The sequence below is a fragment of the Lucilia cuprina genome, chromosome 4 (assembly GCF_022045245.1).
Source record: "Lucilia cuprina isolate Lc7/37 chromosome 4, ASM2204524v1, whole genome shotgun sequence".
Lineage (NCBI taxonomy): Eukaryota > Metazoa > Arthropoda > Insecta > Diptera > Calliphoridae > Lucilia > Lucilia cuprina.
The window spans coordinates 34,270,412-34,281,860 of NC_060952.1; the positions used below are offsets into that span (position 1 = coordinate 34,270,412).

General features: G+C 30.8%; 2 protein-coding genes across 4 annotated transcripts; one reads left to right on the plus strand and one right to left on the minus strand.

Moving 5' to 3' along the window:
- Positions 1 to 1,576: 1,576 nt before the first annotated feature.
- On the minus strand, positions 1,577 to 5,959 carry LOC111682716. Of its 2 annotated transcripts, none has more exons than XM_046949603.1 (3): positions 5,823 to 5,959; positions 1,916 to 2,465; positions 1,577 to 1,846 (listed from the first exon to the last, which is right to left on the minus strand). In XM_046949603.1, the coding sequence occupies exons 1-3, from the start codon at positions 5,825 to 5,827 to the stop codon at positions 1,583 to 1,585; spliced, it is 819 nt and encodes a 272-aa protein (XP_046805559.1). In that variant the 5' UTR covers positions 5,828 to 5,959; the 3' UTR covers positions 1,577 to 1,582. The 2 variants fall into 2 exon arrangements, with proteins under 2 accessions (XP_046805559.1, XP_023300479.2); XM_023444711.2 differs by lacking the exon at positions 5,823 to 5,959 and adding an exon at positions 2,529 to 2,888.
- Positions 3,045 to 6,376, plus strand: LOC111682712. 2 transcript variants are annotated; one of them, XM_023444706.2, is made up of 5 exons: positions 3,045 to 3,613; positions 4,355 to 4,543; positions 4,607 to 5,443; positions 5,515 to 5,688; positions 5,762 to 6,376. In XM_023444706.2, exons 1-5 carry the CDS (start codon positions 3,260 to 3,262, stop codon positions 6,149 to 6,151), a joined length of 1,944 nt encoding a protein of 647 aa, XP_023300474.2. In that variant the 5' UTR covers positions 3,045 to 3,259; the 3' UTR covers positions 6,152 to 6,376. The 2 variants fall into 2 exon arrangements, with proteins under 2 accessions (XP_023300474.2, XP_023300475.2); XM_023444707.2 differs by having other exon boundaries at positions 5,771 to 6,376.
- The last annotated feature ends 5,073 nt before the right edge of the window (positions 6,377 to 11,449 follow it).

Consider the following 11,449-nt stretch of genomic DNA (forward strand, 5'->3'; position numbering starts at 1 on the left):
AGATGAGCTCTATTTACATCTATTTCATTTAAAATCCTGAAAGAAATGTCAGAATTGACGAAAATGAAATCTGTTCAAATATCTTGAAAATTATAAAAATTTCGCAAACAAAATATGAAAATTCTAATGGTAATCTCATTATTAGACTTTTTGAATACTTTAGGAAGTCAAATATTTAAAAATCTCTCATAAAAAATAAGCATTTCATTCAAAAATTAAAGGAGCTGCCCATAAACGCTTATCCCATTAGCGCGCCCAAAATTAGTGAAACTAAGCCAAATTTTAGTTATTAAACTTCGTGATCAATATTCAGTTCGTTCAGATTAATTTTTAAACAAATCTTAAAAAAAAATTTAATTTCAGACCATAAAGCATATAGTGAAACCCATATAGTTTGCCAAGTAACACATTTAGAGGTGGTTTCATAAATGGATGAATTTTTAATGCATGAATACGACAACAAATTATATTTTTAAATCTAAATGAATTCAGAAAATATATTGGAAGTCCATTAATCGAAAAATATTAAGCAACAACCAACTTTCAAGGAAGTTGTATAATAGGAATGATTAATGATGGGTCTTGACAAAAAGGGTATTGTCTAATAAATTGTAAAATGGTATCGTACTCCAAATGTTGAAGGTACACATATTAGCCCAAGATATGCTCTCATATTCCCAATAAACAAATTTGATAAAATGACGGTGTTGTCGTATAAAAACATTTTTGATTCGTAATTGGTGGAAGCTCGTTCCATAGCAAGTAGGCCATTACTTGGTTATCGACTAATTTATTTTAAAGCAAAACGTTAAAAGACCTGTCGTATAACATCTTTTAAGGCTTTCTGAATAAATAACTGCATATTTTTTGATAATCGGCCACGACATTAAGTTCCGGAGGCTCATATACACAATTTCTAAATAAAATCTTTACAAAAATGACTGATATTGTACTGCCACACATTAATTATTAATATTTTAGATGAAAGTGCTTTCGTTTTTGTTCATAAAAATAGTTGAACTTAAATCGAATACTCCTATTATTTTGAACAATAGATTTTGTATATAAATTTAAAAAAAAAAAATATATTTTTTTATATAAATTGCTTCCATGTTTAAAATAACGATTATAAAAATTAGAGAACAAGTTAAATAAATAAATTATAAAAACATTTAATTAAAAATCTAAACCTTTTACTAAAAAATTTATATTCAACATTTATCAAATTTTCACTCCTATTATTTTGAACGCAACTGTAGGTACGTACATATAAACGTTTTTGCAATATGATTTTTCGACAATATAAGTCAGGTTTAAGACTTCATATTATATTCATATATCCATTTAATCTGTATGTAATTAAAGTAATGTAACATCTATTGAAATCGTGCTACCGAGTAAAACTAGGATAGGTCCATAATTGACCATAGGTCTTATAACAAATACCCATAAAGGGACAAAGTCGAATCTGACTTGTTATAGATGTGCTAATAACTTGTATTTAAAATTGTCTTAATGAACGTAATTCTGACATGTTGATTGTTTTTTTTTCTAACCAAAAAGACGCGAGCAGTAATTTGATTTAAGATAGATTTTTATTATTTAAATTAATCTGCTCTATTTCTAATTTAACCTTTTTAGCCTGTAGAGCTGTAAAATGTTTCTGCATGCGAAAATAGGCAGCTTTTTCTCGAAAATATTCCGTTTCCGCTACAATACGATCCTCTTCCAATTTAATTCGTTTAGCAGTTTTACGATCACCTAGCTTAACATTTAAGGGTTCTTCTAAGCAGTCTTCCTGCAGTTCGGGCATGCTTTCGTAAAACATATTATCATTTTCGAAATTCTGAAATTTTTAATCAAAAAATTATTTTAGTTTAATTAAATGTATTTATATCTTAAAGTATATACACACCTCTTGTTTAGTGTTATTTTCATGGTCATTGTAAGGATCTAGTGTATCGGATGAATCACTACTAATTGATTTCTTGCGTATTTTTGGCAATACCGTAGGTTTTCGATCAATATTCATTTCACTTGCTAAGGGCAAAGACATGTTACTGAATTCATTAATGCGTTGCATATTACGCGGATCCTGTTGTCCTTTTAAAGTTACATCCAAATCATGTCGAGCTTTCAAATGTCTCAATATATTACCAGTTGTTCCCTGATAGTTCTGTTCATGATTGCAAATACGACAACGCACCCTTTTGAGTCCCACTTTCTCAAAGAAATTCCACACCAAACTACGTTTCCTCTTCTGCTGCTCCTCGTAATTTGTAGAAGTTCTGTTGCTGAGTAAATTTGTATTGTTGTCGTAGGTTGTGTGGTTCAGATTTGTATTGTCGAAATCTGAGCTATCCATATTCATATTGTCCAAGCAATTTTCACTCATTTTTTTCCACTGGATAATAACGGTTTTCACAAAATTTAAAATTGAGGTTACAAAACGGAAATTATTGTTGCTGAAATGTTATAAACAAAAAATTATTCGTATAATATTTTTAGGGTAAAAGGTAAAAAATTACTTTGCACAAATCCGGTTTGTAGTTGAATAGTGATGTATAATGTTGAGAGTAATGCAAGTAATGAGTATTTTAGAGCAAAAACATAAGTAACCAAAAATGAGTGTTAGTATTGTTGTTCAAATATAGTTTAATAATTGTTTATGAAATAAAATTTATTTATTTATTAAAATAACAAAACTTATTTTGCATTTTTTATTAATGCCACTAACAGAGATGGCATTGACAGTGTTGTTATTTTATGTTTTGCTCTTTCGCCGCCATTTCCATTAACAACAAATCAAAATTCAACGAATTTCGCTTCTATTTATGTTTTTCTTTCGTTCATGATGAATTTGTGCCAGTACATGTCTGTTAACCAGCTGATTGTTTTTTTTTAAGTAAAAGGTTATCTCTTGGCTGTCAAACTCTATGTTAAAAAAAGTTTATGTACAAACAAAATTTGACTAAAAAAAAATAAAAATACTCTACTAACTTCACCTCATTTAAATTCGCTTTGAAACCAAAGTTTTTTTTTGGCGTCTCTTTCTTTTTCGTCATTCGTTGATGAATATACAACTACTCGTGGTGTTGAAAGAAAATAAATTGGTATTATTTCTTCTGAGTTTTGTGAGCTGATTACTCAATTATAAGTTCCATACGAAGAAAAACTAAATATCTAATGTTAAATACCGATTATTTGCAAAAACTCAAATCAAAACAAATCCGTTGTCCCCATAAATAACAACAAATAAATGGAAGAATATCAAATTCAGGACAATGGAGAAACATTGATTGAAACTGATTACGAAGTTAGTGAAATATTTGAGGGCAGCGCAGATTCTAATGACATTGAAGTGGTCGATTTTGAGACCTTTCAGCAGCAACAACAACCGGAAGAAAGTTCTACCACAACAACAAATCAAAAGGATTGTTCAGCAATTCAATATCTTAACAAACGTAAATATAGTTTTGTTTGGCAATATTTTCAACCCGTCGTCGGAACAAACCAGTTTCAGTGCCTGTTGTGTCAATCCTGTGTTGGCAGCCAAACCAGCAATTTAGCCAGACATTTGGCTTCTGCACATGATATAAGCAAGCAAAGAGATGTAAGTGTTCCATATATAAAATATGGAAATTGTAATATGGAATATTTAGATTATTGCTTGCTGGTCCCCAGCAGCTGTTGAACATCAACATCAAAAGCAAAACTATCCTAAAACGACAGTTTTGCTTTTTTGAAACGGATAAAATTTAAATTTTGTTATTATAAATTTTTTGATATATAGATAGATAGATAGATAGATAGATAGATAGATAGATAGATAGATAGATAGATAGATAGATAGATAGATAGATAGATAGATAGATAGATATATAGATAGATATATAGATAGATAGATAGATAGATAGATAGATAGATAGATAGATAGATAGAAAGAAAGATAGATGGATAGATAGATAGATAGATAGATAGATAGATAGATAGATAGATAGATAGATAGATAGATAGATACATAGATTTATTGATTGATAGATAGATAGATAGATAGATAGATAGATACATAGATTTATTGATTGATAGATAGATAGATAGATAGATAGATAGATAGATAGATAGATAGATAGATAGATAGATAGATAGATAGATAGATAGATAGATAGATAGATAGATAGATAGATAGATAGATAAATAAATAAATAAATAAATAGATAAATAAATAAATATAGATGGATACATACATAGTTAGATATATAATTGTAAAGGCAATGACAAGGACCCAACGGCACGCAAGTGTGCGTTTTTTCCAGCTTGGATAGTTAACCTAGAGATAACTATTTTATTGCAGAATCGTTTAGATAACTTAGTGCGTATACGTCCCAGCCGTAGTTTTATTTGGAAATACTGTACCAAAGAGGATTCCAAACACGCCCGGTGTCATCTGTGCAACAAGATTTTATACTTTGGTGGTGGTAATACAGCTAATATAAGCAAACATTTAAGACGTTTGCATTCCGATTTAATTAAAGAAAATAAGGTAAATAATTAAATTATAAATTCTATCTAAAACTTAGTAAAAACCTAATAACAACTTTTGCAGAATCTTTCAAATTCTACAAAAATGGATGATGAAACAATGCAGGCCACAGCTTCCCTCTCGAACACAACAAATTATCATGATGATGAACAAAACAACGGTGGACGGTCCAGTGCCGACATAACATCAGCCGAACGTAAAGAGCGCCGCGGAGCCAGCTATGTTTGGAACTATGTTGAAAAACTTTCACGTCATACAATACGGTGTAGACTCTGCACCAAAGTAATGTCCTTTCATGGCACAGCCAATGTTATAACACATTTGCAGCGACGTCACAATGTACTCGGCGAACCGGGTTCACAACTCAATCAAATTATCAATGCGAAACCAGAAACGTTTACTGAATTGGAAACTCATGACGATTACGAGCATACCGAGTATGAGGGTAAAAAATTTGGTCGAAAATCTTTAAGTACGGCCAGTGTAGTGTGGAAGTTTTGTACACGTATTAGTACGGATCAAGTGAGATGTTGTTTTTGCAAGAAAAATCTTTCTTACCAAGGTACTTCGAACTTACAACGCCACTTGCATCGAATGCATGGTGTCATAACACATGGACGCCTTAGCAAGGCTACCGAAGATTTTGTTGCTATTAAGGAGGATAACTTTAAGGTGCCAGCAAATGTTGATTTCATTTGGCAATTCTGCTCACAATTGGAAGAGGATCAACAACGTACAAAGTGTAATATGTGCGATGCTCTATTTGAGACAAAGGATACAGAGACAATAGTTAAACATTTAGCCATGGTACATTCGGTGGAAACTAATAATCAAAGTCTTAACGGCGACAGTAAACCAATTATAATTAGAACTAAAAAAAGGAATAGACACGTTGATTTTGTAAGAATTATGCAATTTTGTGTTCCTTCAAATTTTTTTAATATTAAAACTTTTGTAAACTGTTTTTAAAGGATACTGATGATGACGACGATTATGATAGCAAATGGGCGAAATTAGATGAAGCTGAGGACCAGCAAATACAAACCGAGTTTGATGAGACAAATATTAAAAAGGACGATTCTTTATATGACGATATCATAGAGGAAGATCCCAATAATTATGATGAAGAACCTTTTGATCCCAGTGTAAATATTTTATAAATCTTATTAATTTTATCTTTAAATATCTATTTTATTGTTATTATTTTATTTACTTAAGCTAATGCAGGACATGCCTCAAGCAAATCCCTTGTCAGCACACTCTTCACGTGCAAACTCACCTCATCAACAATCCTCTATGCAGTATCCAAGTCAACAGCAGCAGCAACAAACACAATTGCTGCAACCAAACAATCTATTGCCTCCTCTAGAAACAAAAGTACTTCTTAAACTGCAAGAAGATCGTTTGCGCATGGAAACGGATTATTTCCGCGAAAAAGCAGGTTACTACCGCATGCAAAAGTACTTGACTGCTTTACAGGCGAAAAAAGCACGTATTGAATTGGAGCGTCTAAGTCGTGGCGAAGCAACCATTGTGGCAACAACAGATTTAAATGGTGCCTATGCTGTTGAAGTCATACCAGAACATCATATTGCATCTCAACAATAGAACGAGTACAAACTACACTAGTTGATTCTGTTGTTCGATTATCAATTAATAATTACAATTAAATTTATTATTTTAATTTAATAGTTATAAATCTAAATATATAGAAGAACTTTGTAACATAATGTAGATCATACATACATACACGTTAATAATTTAGTTATATTACATATATGTATATTAAATAGAAATTTTAGGTAAAATTTTGAACTGAATTTGCGCGAAAAGCATCATATAATTGTTTTTTTTTTTTTAGAATATTATTTGGGTCTGCAAAATATCTTAGTATTCGAATAGTAACTTTTACCTTTGTGAGATGAGTAGGTATATATATATATCAGTTTGCTATTCCGTTTATAATTTCAACAATATAATTATCCTATCCGATAAAGTAGTAGTGTTCATAAATGATATGTATATTTATTCCCGTATTCATAAAGGTTTATTACACACATTTTCCATACAAAATTCCTACAATAAACCATCAATGACTTTATTTATTATTTATGAATATGGATGTTAAATTTTAAATCGATATATCCTTGTCCGTCTGTCTGCATGTATGTCGAAATAAGTTCTAAGAAGACCCCAGAAAAATAAATCTAAAATTAAGCCTACAAATTTATTTATGAATAAAGCTATGGTGTACTGAATACTGTCAAGTATACTGTGAAAAAAGCCTATATTTAAATTTTAGACCTGATCCACACTAGGAAACTTTCATTGTGGAATTTTTTCTTAATTCTCTTTCGAAGTTTTATTAATGTCCACATATAGAAACTTTTGTTTTAGAAACTACGTATTAATTAGGGTTCTATAGTTGAAACGAAAAGTCGACTTTTTGCATTTTATGAAAAGTTGACTTTCGATTTTTTGCATTTAGTTAAAAGTCGATTTTTCGACTTTTAATATTTTTTCACGCACATAAAGAAAACAACCCGACGAAAAATAAAACAAACCGTAACAGCTGTTTTATCAAAATAAACATTTTTTTGGTGTGGTGAGTTATTTTTGTTTACAAATATGTGTTTCTGCACGTGGAAAAGACGCAAAAACTCGTTTTCATTATTTACATTTTCAATATGTGTTTAAGCACGTGGAAAAAATTCAAAAAAATTGATTTTCATGATTTACATTAAAAAAAATATTTTTGATCAATTAAAATATGTGTATAAATGTGGAAAGGAACAAATCTGATAAAATATAAATATAATTGGGATTATATCGTTACAGAATGCCTTTTAATAAAAAACATTCAAAAAATGTTACTATGGTCATATATATAAAATGATATATAACTGCTATCGGACGATCTTGTGCACGATAAAAACCTATATAGAACTTTAAGTTGGAAGTGTAGAAATCGGATGGCATACATTTTTTTCCGGATTTCATCGTTCTAGGGTGTGTACTACAACAACAAACTTTTTTTTTACAAAAAAGTTACTATAGCCGTATATATAAAATGATATATAACTGCTATCGGACGATCTTGTGCACGATAAAAACCTATATAGAACTTTAAGTTGGAAGTGTAGAAACCGGATGGCATACATTTTTTTCCGGATTTCATCGTTCTAGGGTGTGTACTACAACAACAAACTTTTTTTTTACAAAAAATGTAACTATGGCCGTATATATAAAATGATATATAACTGCTATCGGACGATCTTGTGCACGATAAAAACCTATATAGAACTTTAAGTCAGAAGTGTAGAAATCGGATGATATACATTTTTTTCCGGATTTCATCGTTCTAGGGTGTGTACTACAACAACAAACTTTTTTTTACAAAAAATGTTACTATAGCCGTATATATAAAATGATATATAACTGCTATCGGACGATCTTGTGCACGATAAAAACCTATATAGAACTTTAAGTTGGAAGTGTAGAAATCGGATGGCATACATTTTTTTCCGGATTTCATCGTTCTAGGGTGTGTACTACAACAACAAACTTTTTTTTTACAAAAAATGTTACTATGGCCGTATATATAAAATGATATATAACTGCTATCGGACGATCTTGTGCACGATAAAAACCTATATAGAACTTTAAGTTGGAAGTGTAGAAATGGGATGACATACATTTTTTTCCGGATTTCATCGTTCTAGGGTGTGTACTACAACAACAAACTTTTTTTTTACAAAAAATGTAACTATGGCCGTATATATAAAATGATATATAACTGCTATCGGACGATCTTGTGCACGATAAAAACCTATATAGAACTTTAAGTTGGAAGTGTAGAAATCGGATGACATACATTTTTTTCCGGATTTCATCGTTCTAGGGTGTGTACTACAACAACAAACTTTTTTTTTACAAAAAATGTAACTATGGCCGTATATATAAAATGATATATAACTGCTATCGGACGATCTTGTGCACGATAAAAACCTATATAGAACTTTAAGTTGGAAGTGTAGAAATCGGATGACATACATTTTTTCCGGATTTCATCGTTCTAGGGTGTGTACTACAACAACAAACTTTTTTTTTACAAAAAATGTAACTATGGCCGTATATATAAAATGATATATAACTGCTATCGGACGATCTTGTGCACGATAAAAACCTATATAGAACTTTAAGTTGGAAGTGTAGAAATCGGATGACATACATTTTTTTCCGGATTTCATCGTTCTAGGGTGTGTACTACAACAACAAACTTTTTTTTACAAAAAATGTTACTATAGCCGTATATATAAAATGATATATAACTGCTATCGGACGATCTTGTGCACGATAAAAACTTATATAGAACTTTAAGTTGGAAGTGTAGAAATCGGATGGCATACATTTTTTTCCGGATTTCATCGTTCTAGGGTGTGTACTACAACAACAAACTTTTTTTTTACAAAAAATGTAACTATGGCCGTATATATAAAATGATATATAACTGCTATCGGACGATCTTGTGCACGATAAAAACCTATATAGAACTTTAAGTTGGAAGTGTAGAAATCGGATGGCATACATTTTTTTCCGGATTTCATCGTTCTAGGGTGTGTACTACAACAACAAACTTTTTTTTACAAAAAATGTTACTATAGCCGTATATATAAAATGATATATAACTGCTATCGGACGATCTTGTGCACGATAAAAACCTATATAGAACTTTAAGTTGGAAGTGTAGAAATCGGATGACATACATTTTTTTCCGGATTTCATCGTTCTAGGGTGTGTACTACAACAACAAACTTTTTTTTACAAAAAATGTAACTATGGCCGTATATATAAAATGATATATAACTGCTATCGGACGATCTTGTGCACGATAAAAACCTATATAGAACTTTAAGTTGGAAGTGTAGAAATCGGATGACATACATTTTTTTCCGGATTTCATCGTTCTAGGGTGTGTACTACAACAACAAACTTTTTTTTTACAAAAAATGTTACTATAGCCGTATATATAAAATGATATATAACTGCTATCGGACGATCTTGTGCACGATAAAAACCTATATAGAACTTTAAGTTGGAAGTGTAGAAATCGGATGGCATAAAATTTTTTCCGGATTTCATCGTTCTAGGGTGTGTACTACAACAACAAACTTTTTTTTTACAAAAAATGTAACTATGGCCGTATATATAAAATGATATATAACTGCTATCGGACGATCTTGTGCACGATAAAAACCTATATAGAACTTTAAGTTGGAAGTGTAGAAATCGGATGGCATACATTTTTTTCCGGATTTCATCGTTCTAGGGTGTGTACTACAACAACAAACTTTTTTTTACAAAAAATGTTACTATAGCCGTATATATAAAATGATATATAACTGCTATCGGACGATCTTGTGCACGATAAAAACCTATATAGAACTTTAAGTTGGAAGTGTAGAAATCGGATGGCATACATTTTTTTCCGGATTTCATCGTTCTAGGGTGTGTACTACAACAACAAACTTTTTTTTACAAAAAATGTAACTATGGCCGTATATATAAAATGATATATAACTGCTATCGGACGATCTTGTGCACGATAAAAACCTATATAGAACTTTAAGTTGGAAGTGTAGAAATCGGATGGCATACATTTTTTTCCGGATTTCATCGTTCTAGGGTGTGTACTACAACAACAAACTTTTTTTTTACAAAAAATGTTACTATAGCCGTATATATAAAATGATATATAACTGCTATCGGACGATCTTGTGCACGATAAAAACCTATATAGAACTTTAAGTTGGAAGTGTAGAAATCGGATGGCATACATTTTTTTCCGGATTTCATCGTTCTAGGGTGTGTACTTCAACAACAAACTTTTTTTACGAACTTAAAGTTCTATATAGGTTTTTATCGTGCACAAGATCGTCCGATAGCAGTTATATATCATTTTATATATACGGCTATAGTAACATTTTTTGTAAAAAAAAGTTTGTTGTTGTAGTACACACCCTAGAACGATGAAATCCGGAAAAAAATGTATGCCATCCGATTTCTACACTTCCAACTTAAAGTTCTATATAGGTTTTTATCGTGCACAAGATCGTCCGATAGCAGTTATATATCATTTTATATATACGGCTATAGTAACATTTTTTGTAAAAAAAAAGTTTGTTGTTGTAGTACACACCCTAGAACGATGAAATCCGGAAAAAATGTATGCCATCCGATTTCTACACTTCCAACTTAAAGTTCTATATAGGTTTTTATCGTGCACAAGATCGTCCGATAGCAGTTATATATCATTTTATATATACGGCTATAGTAACATTTTTTGTAAAAAAAAAGTTTGTTGTTGTAGTACACACCCTAGAACGATGAAATCCGGAAAAAATGTATGCCATCCGATTTCTACACTTCCAACTTAAAGTTCTATATAGGTTTTTATCGTGCACAAGATCGTCCGATAGCAGTTATATATCATTTTATATATACGGCCATAGTAACATTTTTTGTAAAAAAAAGTTTGTTGTTGTAGTACACACCCTAGAACGATGAAATCCGGAAAAAAATGTATGTCATCCGATTTCTACACTTCCAACTTAAAGTTCTATATAGGTTTTTATCGTGCACAAGATCGTCCGATAGCAGTTATATATCATTTTATATATACGGCCATAGTAACATTTTTTGTAAAAAAAAGTTTGTTGTTGTAGTACACACCCTAGAACGATGAAATCCGGAAAAAAATGTATGCCATCCGATTTCTACACTTCCAACTTAAAGTTCTATATAGGTTTTTATCGTGCACAAGATCGTCCGATAGCAGTTATATATCATTTTATATATACGGGCATAGTAACATTTTTTTTGTAAAAAAAAGTTTGTTGTTGTAGT